The sequence below is a fragment of the Montipora foliosa genome, chromosome 4 (assembly GCF_036669935.1).
Source record: "Montipora foliosa isolate CH-2021 chromosome 4, ASM3666993v2, whole genome shotgun sequence".
Classification (NCBI taxonomy): domain Eukaryota; kingdom Metazoa; phylum Cnidaria; class Anthozoa; order Scleractinia; family Acroporidae; genus Montipora; species Montipora foliosa.
Window position 1 is genome coordinate 25,897,097 of NC_090872.1, and position 16,477 is coordinate 25,913,573.

The window sequence follows — 16,477 nt, forward strand, 5'->3', positions numbered from 1 at the left end:
TTGGTCACTGAACACAGATTTTTAGTCGAAATGTCACTGGTCAGCCACATATAAGTAGTACCCCCAAGGAAGGGCGTCATTAGCTCTCGACGATTTGCCATTACAACTCACTAATGCTGAGGACCCTTCGATATACCGCTTAGCATTAATGCGTAGCTTGATTACTTTTATGTCACATTCACTTTCTTTGGAAAAGATCTTGGCAAGTGAGCAGTTTTGATTAAACGAAACGGTTCCCATCAAAGACCGGTGAATTACTTTCTAGAGGGAAGGCTCTAAGGGAAACGAGCGAAGAATTAGCTAAACTTGGAAATTCGTCAAGTGAAAAGGCCCATATAATGTAGATTACATATCTAAAATATTGAAAACGCCTAAGCTCACTGGAAAAAGTATGTGGCCAATAAACAGCATGGAATTATTCTGTGAAGCAAAGGGAAAAACCAGAGGCCTGCACATCATAATTGCATCTCCACATTCACCACCGTGTGACGGAAAGGAATCTGAGAGCCGCAGCACTGACACCGCAAGTCGGGAAAATATACTTAACTTAGGCACGGTTTGCCCTTGCTGCAACCCATAAGACTCTCACAAATAGCCGCGTAACCCATATATGACAGGAAAAAGCTAACAAACACTCTCGATCCAACGTGCATCAGCTCTGGAAATTCTCTTAAGTCACCAAATTCTAACAGCTTATCTACTCAGTGCGGTTAGCGTAAAAGTAAAGATTGCATTTTTTCCTTCAAGCGCGAGACGAAACCAGGGGTACGGCGACGGCGACGGCGACAATGAAGACAAGAATAAAAAAGGTAGTAAAAGAACTTCACCAGTTCCAGGCCAGATTTTTTTTTTCGATGACACCCCAAAATTTCCGTTTTTTCAGCCGATGTGGGAAAATTCGGCAAGCAAAATGGATGTTCAAGGTCTTTCTCTTAAAACATGCAATTCAGTATTGCCATTTTTAATCACGATTGTGGACCGGAAACAAAGTTAAACATGTGGTATAATGATTTTCAATCGATCTCTTTCATAGTTCTCAAGACGTACGATTTCAGCAAACTGAGAATGAGACCACTTTTATGTTATCTGACAGTCGCTACCCTTTTCTTGTCTACAACTACTACTACCACTACTACTACTACTACTACTACTACTACTACTACTACTACTACTACTACTACTACTACTACTACTACTACTACGACTACTACCACCACTACCACCACCACCACCACCACCACCACTACCACTACCACTACCACTACCACTACCACTACCACTACCACTACCACTACCACTACCACTACCACTACCACTACCACTACCACTACTACTACTACTACTACTACTACTACTACTACTACTACTACTACTACTACTACTACTACTACTACTACTACTACTACTACTAGAGAGTTAACTCAAAGGAAAGTGAAACAATTGAAAATATCAACATCTAAATATAAAAACGATGAGGACTGTGCAAAAAGTCTCTCTTTTCCTCTAGAATAATAATAATAATAATAATAATAATAATAATAATAATAATAATAATAATAATAATAATGTCTTTGTTTCGAAGGATAAACACACATCCTACGTTACAAAAAGCAATCATCTTCGTACGAAGTACTGAAAGGTGTATGGCGTTAATTCATAGTAATTACTGCGGTAAATGTATTGGTTGAGGCTTAACCTCTCTCGTGGGGAGGTTGTGTCATCAATTAAGAAATGAACGTGAACCTTCGCATGGAATGAGACCACGGCACTTGTACTTTTAAATTAATCATAAATTAAAAGTTATTATGTCTCATTATCATGGAAAGCTCTCTAATGTTTGTTGAGGCTTCTACATCATCAGGCAGACACAAAACAACTTCCAAGCTTAACGCTTTTTTGAAAGACTTCTTAGTTAATGTCATAATTAAAAAAATCCTTTTGTGATTGTTATTAAATAGGGGCGAATGGCTACACTCATGGACTGGAACTGCCCCGCTTTCAAATTACGGCACACGATCGATTTTTACTTTTCCTATGATCAGCCGCTTCGCTCCTCATTCAACGAGGGGTACAGACACATTTCTTTCAAAAGAGGAAAAGACTAATCAATGGAGATGATTGATTTCTGCTAGTTGATGGAGGTCAATTTTTTCAAGCTGTTCTAGCCAGCAGTAATGTTATTTTGGTCTCTTGAAATGGTAAAGTTTTTCGAAAGCAGACCAGGAAATCTATCGAATGTACGATTAGTTTAATTTTACTACATTTCTTTGTTATTGCAACTTCATCCTTTAATCTTTTCTTATTTCCGGAAGCCTTTATGCCGCATTATTTTCAAAGACTGACAGGGATCATCTGATTGGGGCGTTTTGCTTTCATCGTGGGTGATACTTCAATTCAAACGCTCGGGACGTTACTGTAAACACGTCTCCCTTGGGTTAATGTAAGTGCGAACGATCTCATAACTGAGTAATAGTAAGACCTAACCACCGTTGTATCACGATAATAGGGAGCTTACGAAACGAGGACGACGACGGCTACGAGGACTTCATTTAAAAATACAAGTTCGCGTTATTCATATCACTACGAAGCTATTTGATGTCGTTTCGGGTTAAAAATGTGTATTAACTGTCGAGGAATTAAACTGGTATGAGTGGGTTGGAAGCGTAGAGAGAGAACTGAAAATTCATCGTCATGTGCTAACGTCCTCCACAGAACCTTGAATTTGGTCATTTCACGTCGTCATTTAGGAGATGACGGCAAAGAAATGTATCAAAACGTAAAACGCACGTGCAGAGTTTGCAGAGCCATTGTTTTTGCTCACTAAACCTATTGTTTTGTAGCGTCGTCGCTGCCGTCGGCGTCGTCGTTTCGTAAGCTCCCTAATTAAACCAAAAGCTCGGCTCAAGTTTTTCATTCTTCGATATCAAAATATGGACTAAATAAAATAGATATAATCATACTAATTTCAAAGGAAAAAATGTAATTTAATAGCAAGTAAAAACAAGCAACGATCTAAGGCTTACGAAGACAAGTGTTTGAAAAACGTTTATTTCAGCGTTTCACATCGAAAAGGCCTTATCGACGAAGTCAGAAGGTTGAAGCCGAGATAACAGGTACATCAGTGTTAACAGTATTTGAGAGCTGTGTTGCGTCCGCGATTGACTAACAGACCCCAGATGTTGAAAATTTAACGCAAATTGGTTTTGATAGTACACGCTATCCTCTCCATGGTGATTTTCCTATGTAGAGCACCAGCTCCTTTTTAACAACCGACGCCGGGAATTTTCTTGCTAGGCTCTCCAATTCAGTATTTACTCTAAATAAGTTGTAAGCGTGTTTCTGTTTTGGGCAAAGACTATTACATTTCACAACTTTTGATCTCCTTCATAGTCTAAAGTGTCAACCGTCTTCTCGCCCAAACGAGGAGACGGCTGACACTTTAGACTATCTCCTTCACACTTCATTGTAGAGTGTGCTTGATTCTAAAAAGAAAGAGTTAAAACCTTAATTAAGTGTTGCTGGAAGCACGGAGAAGCTGCAAACGAAAGAGAAATCCATGCTTAGTTGGAAACTTTGTTTCAGTTGACTAAAGTATATCTGTTTGTAAACAAGAGTATCTTAGAGCCAAGTCGCCGGTGAAAGAAGAATCAAGCATTTTGATCTCTTAAAAGTGACAGAAGTGTGAAAAAAATCATAGAGCGTCGACGAACAGAGTAAACTAATGTCGGTAACCTTTCTTGTGTCAAACCATTTTTGTTCCAAGGCGGCAATGTTGACCGAAAATAGACTTCCTAGCAAAGGAAGCGGCAAGACTCTCTCTGCACCTCACGCCTCCACCTGCTGCATTTCCTGATTTGGTGCGCGTACGTGCCTCGCTTATCGCCTCTGTTTTCCTATTCACCCAAACGTGTTTAATCTAATTAGTGTTTGAAACTCATGACAAAAGTATAAGATTGACACGAGGATGTCTTGTTGAAATGATTGGTTAATATTTGTGGAGACGTTTCCGCCGAATCTTGCATCATGCTTCGAATAGACCCCATATTTCTCACAAGAGGCAGTGTACAGTTGAAACGACTGGTTAGGTTTTTTAGTTAGTGGTTGTATACTACAGTGTCACCAATCTGCTATCGTTTAAGTTGCTTACTTGCAGATGGACAATATCACTCTGTTTTAAATCCAAAAAAATCGCCTTTTCAGTTCTGCTGACAGGAACCGTTCTGCTTTGATCAAATTCGTCGTTCAAGTGCTTTTGGAGCCGAAAGTTGACTAGCAGACAGAAAAAAACGAAAGGGAGAAGTGGTCCTCGTACTTGTAAGGACAATTTAAGTAATTGTCTCTTCACAGAAACCAAAAAAAATTCAGGTGGCTCCAAAGGGAATCGAACCCATGACCTTTAAGATAAGATGCCGATGCAATACTTTACCAAATGAGTTATAAAGTCACTCGCTTTGGAGCCGGTCAATTTGTTGAGCTCATGTGTTCCTGTGAAATGACTCGATGAATAAAATATATCTCATTCAGACGGAAAAAGTTTGAAACAACATGCGTAGCAGTAAGCTCAGTTTTTGGCTTCAGTTCCCCTTTAAAGGATTACTGCCATTCACGTAAAGTATTTATGGATCTTTAGCCGATAAGGAAATTAAGTTAAAAAGCGTGAAAAGTAGGGCTAAACTTCAAATTCAAAATGTCTCTTTGTTACCCAAAAAACAATACTTTCTTGCAAACATAGCATACATAGCAAACATAGCTTCCTTCTGTTTTTTAACTCACCTCCCTGGTTTCATGAACTTTAATAGAAACTATTCATGCCATTAGAAATGTTAACCAAAAAGCGGTCACGCTACTGTTCTGTTCTCTTTTTATAGTCAGAAAGAACGTGACCTTTCAACAGTGCCCTACCCGCGCTTAAGTCACTTGCCGAAGAAGGTATTTCGGTTTGATCTCTGTTTATATTCGATACATACTCATGACCTTACGTTATCGAGGTAAAATGGTTTTGCACTATCATGATGAAGAAATGCTGCATCTCATGTGTCGAACACCTTGGACATCACTCGTCGAGAAACTTTCATGTAAGGTGCATTTAAGCGTGGCCAGCCCAATTTACGAAGTTTTCTCAGAATTATTTTTTATTACTCTTAGTAATTTTTGTATTAGTCCTATATCAGGTTTAGGTTTTACCTTATTATAGTAATCTGGGTTTCATAGCCGAGAGCCTCTATGTGAATCGCTTCATGTGGCTTGTAGGCATAATCGTTAAAGGTTCTTAAAATTATCATTTAAGAAAATTAAGATCAAAGCAATTAAAGATTGTTTGTTTATCACTGCCGTTCAAGTGAATCATGACGATAAAACGAAGAAAAGCGTGCGATATGCATATATATATATTTTTTATGGAGAAAGTTTATTGGCGGGTACATATGATGAAATAGAGTGCTCAAATTTCCACTTTTGACTTCCTTGTTGTCCGACGAATACGATACCGAAAGGGAGGACTGGAAGGACACAAAGGGAGATAAGGGATAGTCTTCACTAAGGCCTTTACTCGCCTTGTAATACCTTCGTTGGACTATTGAAGACTAAGAAGCCAGCCATAGTTAGTCTTATAGGGGGATAAGCATGGAAATTTTGGCACAACCCTTGTTGCCCTTTGGTGACTCGATCGGAGCTGATTCATTGTCGGAGGCAGTGTGGCCCAGTGGTTAGGGCGCTTGCCTTGAGATCCGGGGATCCCGGGTTCAAGATTCTGACCACTCGCTGAATTTGATCCTGGTAATCCCTGGTTCAACTGCCCAGCCGCACCTGTAAATAGCCAACTGGCCTGCTTCCAGCCAGTTGGGATTCTTACAAGTTGTTGTTGTTCTGTTCTGTCGTTACGTTGTGTTTCAATTGGCCCTGAAAAGCCCCTATGGGGAGCGGTCAATTACGTATGTATTGTATTGTATTGTATTTTGCACTATGCGACTTCTAAGCCCATGACATCCTCATCATTGCCTTGTACCAAGTGGTGTTTTTAAAACGCACCGCGACTAAATAAGAACAAAGGCTTCAAAAAAAAAATGCTATTTAAACACTGGCGAAAGACAAAATTTTGTTTTGTGCGGTTGAAAAAACTGCCTTCACCAACCCCTACGTCACGCGAGATGACGCATTGCCGACAAGGAAAAGGAACTGAGATCATAAAAGCACATACAAATAATCGCTTGTTTTTATGGCGTGACGTCAAGAATTTTTTTCTCCCGATGAAGATTATATCAATTACTTCCTTTGTTAAGCGTTTCTGCGTCCTTTTGAAGATAACCTTATAACAACAAAGCTATTTAAACGGATTTCGCCCTTCTTACGAATGCAACATCACAGTAATACCGCAATCAGCTGTCGAGCGCTCACCTGAGATACTTATGAATCACAAAGACGGCGTTACACAAAATACGTGATCAGGGATTAATACAAGGCGCTTACTGCCAAGTGGGGGGCAGAGAGAACGAACCTCGTCAAATATCTCCTGTCAGAAAGAGAACGAGTAAGGGAAACAAATTTAACGGCTATGAGACTACATTTTATCTCAAGTTTGTACATTTTGATTCAATAAATAAATAGGTCCCACGGTTGCAAGGCAAATGAAACGAACTTCGGTTGGAATGCCTTTTTGGCCACTCAAAGTCAACTGACGGTTGAATTTCTAATTAAATTATTTGTTTGTTCCCATAAAATTTCCTAACTTTTACCATGACTTTGGTGTGGATGCGTGACCAGTGTTAATAATAATTAAGGTAATCCCCCGGCAGAAATACGAAATCCCTTGGTGACACAATAAAACCCTTGCTTTTGCAGGATGTGGTCTGATCTGTAGAGAACCCTGAAAAGACTCTATTGTTAAGATAAAACGACTTATGTTTCCGCAAAAAAAGCAACGATTTTTGTTAAGCCCAGAAACACACTTTGCGACCGAAGATTTCTCTTCGCGTTCGATTTGAGTGAACATCGTTTAAAAACGGCACTTAAGGGCTCAAGACACGAAATTTTGCAACGAAATTTTGTTTGAATTCCGTGTTTGTCTTTACTCCCATGTTTTGACTGAAATCTCACTCCTTGTTGAACAAGGAATTAACATATGACGCTTCTTTAGCCGTTTACTCCCGGTTTACTGGAGGCAGCTAAATCTAAATTGGATCTTCGTGTAGGCATCCCAGCTAAAGCGCAACTTTACCCATTTTGAATAAGTGCAAGTCAATAATTCATGCGATTAATCCACAAACCTTTTGAAGACAATGACGGTGTTACAGCGTGACTTTCCGCATTGGCTTTCGGCGGCGAATTATAATGAAACGAGAACGCCACGAATTTGCTTTCACGCGAGATCAAGCCGCCATCAACTCTTTCGACATTTCCTGACAGTACTGTTATTATGTTATCATTAAGCCACTCCCAAGCCAGTAAGGGTTTAAATTGAAATGTACTGACCCACGAATTCACCACCAGTTTGCAACAAAACACCAACAAGTTGTGAAAAGGAGGATCCAAACAAAGTTTACAGTTCGAAAGTTTAGAAATACTTCTTCTGAAATCTCAAGTTGATCTCAAGGTAATTATGGTAAGATGTGGAATCATGTACAAGACACTCGCTGAACTTGTGAACTTGATTGAAGTGTTTGCTTGTTTGATTCACAAGTCCCTGACAAGTGTCTCTAAGAAGCAAAGAGTCTTATTTCTTTAAGAGACCACTTCAATCACTGATAACACTATATATACGACTCTATTTTTTGCGATCTTTTAAAGTTGTTATTCATGGCACGAGTATTTCCTGTAATGATTGAGTCGTATTCAACAGCTTCTAATTCTTGCCACGGACATTGCGCCTTCCAGAAATTGTCGAAGCACTCATTGATGGTGTCAAGGCGTGCTGCCTACCACTCTTAGTGGAGCAAAAGTGTTTAAAAAAGGAATCAACTTTAGAGTGAGAAAGTTGTCTGGTTCATTATCCGGTGACACGAAATCGCCACCCGTAAATAAATTACCGTGGAAACAATTTATTACATACATATCACGCCAAGGGGATTAGTGCAAATCTTACCAACGCATTTAAGACTGAATCTACATTCTTTTCAGGTAGAATCATCCTGAGTGATTGTATCAGAGGGTCGCATGCCAGTTCTGCTTTGAACATTATTTAAACATTTTATTTACAGAATCCTCTCGAGTTTGAAACGCTATGGATCGCCACTCCTTTTCAATTGAAAATATCTTGAAAGATACACGAGGCTCGGGCAATATCTTGAAAATGACACCAACATCTGAGGCACTGGCTTTGGCTGAAAGAATGGCTGGTAAGTTTATATTTCTTCTTTGATAAGGGAACTGTCTCCGAACCTTAGGAAACTTCGCGAAATCCTTAGGATGAATTTGTCTTTTAGATTGCGAAGCAGCACGACACTTTCTGTGAAAACCTTGAATAGGAGTCCAACTAGGTCTTCGCTGTGAGCGCAGTCTAAAAGAATATGCTCTCCTCAAGTTCTTTTAATATGGTTTTCTCGGGATATTCTCGATATCATCACTCCAGTAAATTTAGTCCCTGAAGCGGCTCAATCAATTCAAGGAGTTGAATTCCTAATAGTTAAGAAACATCATCTAAATCAGTATTTACTGTATTTCGCTATAAAGGAGTGGTATTCTGATGGACTCTTTTTGTCAAAGAATTCAGTGATTGCTGTATTTCACTTTCTCAACCCCGTTGCGGTAAATGAAAGTGAATAGAATGAGTCTATGATGAGTTAAAAAGAATTTGTTCAGTCGCTCGTTTTATAGTATACAACTTAGCCATTTTCATAAATAAAAGTCACCAACGGTGGCTATTTCTTTTTAATTTTGAATTTACAAAGAGAGGAACTCAGAAAATAAGATAAAGGCCTGTAAACGGAGAGTGGCTCCCTCAGGATAAAGCCAGTAGTGGGACTGAGGTCTCGATTACGGAGGCGAGTAAAGTGCTTCAACCGGGCCATGCCGTGGATTCGTGACTAATCGAGTGCCTTACATGGCACTAAGCTCATAATCCTTGTGGCAGCATCCGCCATTGAACTAATCTCTATTGCGGCTAAATTATCGGTTTATCTTTAAGGGTTTTGTCATTCAACCCGACACTTTGATGAAAGTTTTAATGTAAGTCTCCTTGCCAAGTATTTCGGGTGATATCCGTCAAGAGGACCTTCGGGTCGGCGAATTGGTCCAAGTTGACTCGTCTTCTTCGGTGCATGGAAATAGTGTTCGTGGTCAACTGAGTGGTTTGTTTAGTTTTTCGTTTCATTTTGGATTTCTTTTTCCACACAAAAAGAACTAAAGCCTCAAGAGAGCCACAGGAAAGACTCTTTGTTTTAATATCCAATCAGGTAGGCGGCGCGGAATCAGTGAAAGTCTCTACTTAATCAATTGAAAACGAGCAAACTGTGTAACTCATGAAAAAAAGGAACCTTAGTTGATTAACACTTTGAGGCGGAAATACTCATTGTATACGCGGTATCCTGAAACAACTTTTAATCTTTTAAGTCTTTCCGCAATTAGTTAACCGCAAGTTCGCGAGAACAGTTGCTTAGCCCAATGTCACATACAGTATATGAATTTAATTTGTCCATTTATCCAAACTTCATACGTCTGCAAAGCCTTCTGCTTTTATACAAGGCGTAAGCCTTTTGTCTAAGGGTCCGATGTGTGGTTCGCTCCACTGAGCATGCAAAAATTGAAATGAAGTTAAAAGAAAGGTCTAGTTTCAAGACTATTTAAGCTCATGCATCTTTAGTAAGAATAGTAATTTTCCGCTTCCAACACTTTTGGCTACTAGTTGTTATATGTGATGTTAATTTTGTCTAACTAATCACTCTAACAACGTTAAGGTGCTTCTTGAGTGTACAATTACACAAGCTAACTGAACCACTTTTTAGGGCCTTGGAGAGGCCTACAATAGGTGCTGGTCAATTTTTGCTGTGCACAGTTCACTGTAAGAATAAACGAAACAAATCCTGGTCCTAATAAAGCAATTTTCATCAGCGCTAATCCCACAAAAGTCCTATTAATTACTATCTAGAATTTTCCTTTGTTCCCTAGTTACTACGCTTAATTAGAAGTGGCAGCAGTGACAAGCTCATAAAATATGTTTCTCTGTGTTTGCGCTGGCTGGGCACTCTATGGGTCAACACACTGGGAACATTTAATCAGATTTATTTGCTCGTAATGTAAAGCTCAGTGAAGTAATTAATTACATCTGTGAAAATTTTCAGGTTCTTAAGTTTATGATCTTATATCAGATGTTTGCCGGATTCCTCGAGGATAGTAGTAACTTCGCTTTTTAGCACGCTATCTTTATTTAATAGCTAAGTTTACTAGCGACGTCGTAGATAGGGCATAGTGCAGAACCTTGAAGAGATATGCTCTTAACGCTGAGTGTTTACTCTTTGCTCAGCAATAAATTTAACCCCTTTCAAACGGCGCTAAAGAATTTAAAACATTATTCCCATATAGTACTGAAAGGGAGTGGGACTGTTCAAGTTTTGAATAAAAGCTGTCATATCGCGATCTTTCTTCGACCTCGAAAAGAAAAGCGATAGAGGATTTGTTTAAACAAGTTAATATAATTCATCACATAAAAGCAATCATGACCTTTTGAGTCTCCAGTTGATTAATTTGGTTGGATTCACGAGAAAACAAACAATAAGACTGCATCAATGACGCTCGTCAAGTTTCAAAAGCATTCCTCGCATAAGCCATTTTGTATAAGGCTTGTATGAAAATGACCCATCAGAAGTGAGGATAGCTGAAGAGATTAGGGCGTGCTTACGATGCTAAAATGAGGACAAAGTTGATTTTTTTTTATCAAATTTCAAATATGCGCTGGGGATTCGACCAGCCTGTTTTTGGGCAAGCGATGTAACTGCAATGTGCCAGCAAAAAGAAACTGATGTAAAAGTCACCGTAGCCCGGAAAACTACACAACATTTGATTGTGAAAAGGATGTTGTCGAACGCCTTGGGCAGCCCAAGCAAGAAATAAGGGTCATACTAAATTCGTTCAGAAGGAATATTCCAACCACATTACTTGAATGACTCATCTATGTGTGGTCTGACTTCGGCGGACTTTCCATATCTGGATAACCATGCTGAAATTGTAGTCTTAAAAGACAAAGGCAACCGCCCCAATGATAAACCCCTTCATGAATATTAAAAAAAAAAGCTCTTGACCTCACCATTTACATGCACGATATTGGTAGTCTATCTTGCACAAATATTTTCTCTTCGCCGCCAGACATCATCCTTAAGGTCAGCTGCTTGGAGGGAAGGAAGATTCGAAGAACGAGAACCACATTTAACCAATTTCAGTTGGAAACACTAGAGAGGACATTTGCTAGGACGCACTACCCTGATCTAATGTTACGTGAGCAGCTCGCAGCCTACACCAGTTTACCTGAGTCACGTGTACAGGTTAGTGCCCCTCCAGCCACTGAGAAACTTTTCCATTCAAGAAACAGTCCATAAGGTCAACTTTATAAAAAGATGCATGGAGCACAACGTCAAAATAACGATTTTAAGGCATGGCCCTCGGAGGGGATGGGAAACAATGAAGTACGAAAACAGTTCATCATTTACGACACCAAAATGTATAGAAAGTAATTCGTGAACAGTTTTAAATATCTTTCACCAAAATTGTCAAAGAATGGTTAGAGGTAATTATTTTATCTTTGTCAAAACCATGCACCTTATTGCAATTTACGAGTAGCTTGTTGTTCACAAAAAGACTTGATAAATTTGACCAAACAAAAAGCTATCGTAGCTATGCTATTCTATGCATGAAGATTTCTAAGTAATATTATCTCCATTTCTATTCATTGGCATAGTCTTTGATAACGCTTTCTCTAAAAGGGAAACTGGCCTGTTTTATCATTTCTTAGTAGCGATTTATGAGCACCTAGTAAAAGAAAAAACTTCATCCTGATTGTGAATTGTCTCAGCAATAACCTGAGAAAAATTATTGATAAAAGAGTAATCTTTGAAGTCCCAAGAACATTCCCTTGAATAATGATACTGCTCAATCCGTTCTGTTATTCAGGTGTTTTGTTCCAAAAATAACTCCAACTAATGCAAGTCCTTTAATTAACGTCCTTCAGCGATACAAAGGGATCTAAAGGGATTAAGGAAAATTTACAAACGAAGGCAATGATGTATGTTGGTTTCTAGGGAGTAAGCTTAAGGAAAACAGCTTGAGGCATAATAAGTTTATGTTAAAAAGGATTACTATAAAAGTAAAAGTCGATTTAATAATTGCGAGTAACCTCCCCAGAGATAAGTCTTCCCATTACTGAAATCAAACGATTGTAAAGTGGTCAGATGACACCCTCGCCAACGATGTTAGCGGTAATCGTTTTGCAGTGTCGCAGGAACAGAATTTGCTTCAGATGGGGCAGGGAATGACGTTTGCGACCAAAGCAAAGGCTTTGTCTGACTCTGAACTGACTACGAACCACTTCGCATAAATGAGCAACTAATTTGGTGTGTACGGAAATCAGTGTTTGACTAACCTTACCGTCTCAAACTGAGTCGTGAAAGAGCGCTTGGTTTTGATTCCTTGCATGCTGCATCTTATAAGACTGGCATTTTTTACTGGTGGAACGACTCTAACGCCTCTTTTTATATAGAAGACAACTTAAAATATTACCTTTATTATTGAGGGCCTGCTCAGAGGGCGACCATTACATGACGTCAGAGCGGAGAGCGTCAAAAGTAAAGCAATACTTGACCTCACCTGTGTACAGAACTTGACACTTTTCCCGGTTCGTTATGGCTGGTAGCCATGCAAGTGGTGCTCACTCTGGCCACGTCAAGGACTTCTTCTATTCAACGCCACCACACTTCATAGATTGCCCACTGGCTACTTTCTGACATTGGTTTCTCGACACTCAGTACGTCAGGTTATTTGAGTTGTTCCTCTCTATACTGACAAGGCCCCATGCACAAGCTCTGTGTCAAAAAAGTGTTTAATTTAGTCGTCTAATTTAGGTCTCAGCCTAAAAGTGCTAACAACCTCTGTCTCACCAGGTATGGTTCAAGAATCGCCGTGCCAAGTACCGCAAACTGAAGGGATTCAAAGAAACTGGAGACACAGAGGCTGAAAAAGAGGTAACGGAGACCAAGAGAAGCAGCAAAAGCAGCCAAGATGAAGCTGAACCAAGAGACGCTGTTGATGAGGAAACTCCACCAAATAAAAAGCCAAGAACCGAAAACAATGTGGAAGAGCGCATCGCTGTTCCTGCGCGTCCTACACCGCTAAGTTCTGCGTGCACACCTTGGTCGTTTCCGTTTGATCCGCGCCTAACTTCAGTCGGTTTTAGAGGTTCATGTGCACCGCTTGACTGGGCGGTCTATTACGGTGGCTTTAACTACCACCCCTGTCCAGTAACCGTACAGCAACTACAGTCAGGGCTCGGCGTCATTCCCTAATTTCAACACTCTCGGTGCTTTTGACTACTTGGGTATATAATTTTAGGGTGCTTAAATTAAAAATATATACATATAAGTGGTAGAGGTTAATGTATAATGTATAGTAGGGCACGGAAATCCCGATGTTCTGAGGCTAAGTCAATAATACTTCATAAGGGGAGTCACAGACCTCACACATTTCACCCTGCTTCTGTGTGCAAAACCAGCTTAATAAAATACAGGCTAGCACCAGGTAAGCTGTGAAAAGCCGGAGACTGTGCGTTTCCTCTTACCAAGTCTTTTCATTCTAACTAATTAGAATAGATCAGCCATGCTGCGTTTCTTGGCCAATACGGTTTGTATATACATAAAGCTGAAACAGGTCATAGTTAGAAAAGCGTAGCCTGCTTCAGCGGTTTAAACGAAAATTTACATTACGTATGCATGGAGCATCGTATTGGACATTTATTGCAAACAGTACAATTACGTGCTACACTTCAAGTTCAAAGATAGATACCAAAGTTTATATTTCAAATGACAAGTTTGTCGTCACCATTGCTAACTTAAACTTTTCATTCCAAACTTGCGTTCCCGTTATCTTTTTTTTTTTATCATGACATTCTCCTCAATCTGGAGGCGTGATGATAGATCTCCTCGCTACCTGCTCTCGATCCATTATGGCGGCAAAGAGCGAGAGAACACAAGCTTTGGAAGCTTTGACTGACATATAGCAAGGCAGGCAAACAGAACTTTGCGTCAGTGTGTGACAACGGCACATCTAGCGAGCTCAGGTTGAAATTTCTTGACGTCAGCTACGATTCAGAATCCCTCGAAAAGCATAAATAAGTCAACGAACACAAACCCCTCATCCTTGCGTTCATGAGGTTCATTGGAAAGTGTAACATCGGGCACTATTGCAATCACTTACATCATTGAGGCCCTCCCAGGGGTTTTGGGGAACAAGGAAACATCGCTAATTTGAAAGGGGGAACAGGGGAACATTAACAATGTCAAATTTTTTTTTTGGGAACAAGGGAACAAAAACAATTTAGGGATCAAAAAGCTGGGAACAAGTTTGAAAGTAATTGGGGAACAAGGGAACACAAGCAAATATTTCAAGGGAGTTTCCTCTACTATCAAACTGGGAGCTTGAATTTTGCTCATAATCATCCTGGGAGTGAAGAACACCCTTTTTTCCCCAACAGCATAAAAAACTCATAAATATATCTTGTGAGCGTTTTCTTGAAAGTGTTATTATACATTTTGGAAATAATTTTGGTTGGATGCCCTTGACCATTGTCCTACTGACGCAAAGTTCTATTCGCCTGTCTTGCTATATGTTAGCCAAAGCTTGAGCTCTCTCGCTCTTTGCCGTCATCATAATTGATCGAGGGCAGGTAGTGAGGAGTTTCCATGCACGAAATAAGTTTTCGTCTTCAGGCCTGGGTTGTTCAAAAAGGTGGATAACCAGGGGCACCCAACGAATCTGTTCCTCACATTATCTGTTCCCCAGAGGAATCTTGCTGGCTGGCAAAAATACAGGTGTTTCGATGAGCTGGCTGGGAAATTTTGTTTTTGATAGAGGTTTTGCCTGGGAATTACTGACTTTTTCTAGCATTTCAACCCGAGCTGGCTGTAGAAACTCTGAAGACTGAGGACGACCAAAAAAAAAAAAAAAAAAGAACCCCTTCCCTCTCTCAGAGAATAGTCACAAACATACTACGGCTGGTCAGAGTAATTGCGCTTGCGGCTTTGTCGCTTTTGCTCGGTCGTTTTGGATCTAGGGATTTGAAAGCGCGTGGAATTCCTGGCTGGGAAATAAATTTGATCAGCTGGCTGGGAAACCAACCAATTTTATCTAGCTGGCTGGAACATTTCTTGTGTGTCTTGCTGGGAAAAAGGAACAGATAATGTTTTCCCAGCAACACTGAAAAACACCTGAAAATGCCTTAATAACATTTATTTTCATTAACTGGGGTATAATAATACATTTTACAACAAATTGGTCGTTGGGTGCCCTTGGATAACGCTATCCATCGGTTAAATCACTGTCCAGGGGATAGCATGAACACTCGCAAAATCAATTGAGTCATCCAGTGAATGGTGATTTATCCAGTGCATAGCACTATCCACCCTTCCAACAACTGGGGCCAGGTGGACAGTTTCTGTTTATTTCGAGGTTGTCATGACCAAAAAAAAAAAGGGATAGCGCGAAAGCAAGTTTGGAATGAATATTTGAAGTTTGCAATGGTGACGAAAAACTTGTCATATGAAATAGTTTGGCATCTACTTTTGAAGTTTAGCATGTAATTGTATTGTTTGCAATAATGTCCAATACGGCGCCCCATATTTATCGATGCTTATATTTTGTCAAAAATATTAATATAAATTACGAAATCTGCGTTCGTATTTTTGAGGGCATATGTTAGATATTTGTAGAACGTGTGGTAAGATTGGACATACAGTCAGAGGATTTAATCATTCACTGTACTAATTTTTCAAAAGTTCTTTTATAAAAGTTTGTAATATATAAAAGCCAGCCAGTTTTGTAATAATTTTGAGAAAAAAAAAAGATCTATGCAATGAGCATCTGATTTTATAACAAAATAAAGATTCTGCGTTAAAATTTGTTGTTGCTAGATCTCGCTAGAGAAAGAATGAAACACGGCCATTTTGAATAGGTCGGAATAGAGCAGTCTTACCTAACGTGAAAAACCTCCACCGTACAATCACCCTCTCATCTGCTCATTACTCCTCTCTCCTCAAAGTCGGTTGCCTAACACCTCTAGTTCTGGGTTAATTTGCACTCGAAGAGCGAGTACGAAACAAACGGATGTGCACAAGCGGGGAAAACGATTTTCCCAATGATTCGTTTTGAAAGTCGAGACTAAATTGGTCTAAATTCCAAAGCTTTGCTGAAATCTCCCCCCGGGGGTGGGACTCCCATATGAAACAGACGGGGATGCTCGTCGGAAATTTTGAATTTAACCCCTAAAGGAGACCAATCTAGGCGTGGC

The 16,477-nt window shown here is 39.8% G+C and overlaps 1 protein-coding gene across 3 annotated transcripts; it reads left to right on the plus strand.

Annotated features, from left to right (window-relative positions):
* The first annotated feature begins 7,450 nt into the window (after positions 1 to 7,450).
* Positions 7,451 to 16,080, plus strand: LOC138000444 (diencephalon/mesencephalon homeobox protein 1-B-like). Of its 3 annotated transcripts, none has more exons than XM_068846865.1 (4): positions 7,451 to 7,588; positions 8,193 to 8,330; positions 11,293 to 11,468; positions 13,080 to 16,080. In XM_068846865.1, the coding sequence occupies exons 2-4, from the start codon at positions 8,216 to 8,218 to the stop codon at positions 13,479 to 13,481; spliced, it is 693 nt and encodes a 230-aa protein (XP_068702966.1). In that variant the 5' UTR covers positions 7,451 to 7,588; positions 8,193 to 8,215; the 3' UTR covers positions 13,482 to 16,080. The 3 variants fall into 3 exon arrangements, with proteins under 3 accessions (XP_068702966.1, XP_068702967.1, XP_068702968.1); XM_068846866.1 differs by having other exon boundaries at positions 7,493 to 7,597; XM_068846867.1 differs by lacking the exon at positions 7,451 to 7,588 and adding an exon at positions 7,822 to 8,112.
* Positions 16,081 to 16,477: the final 397 nt, after the last annotated feature.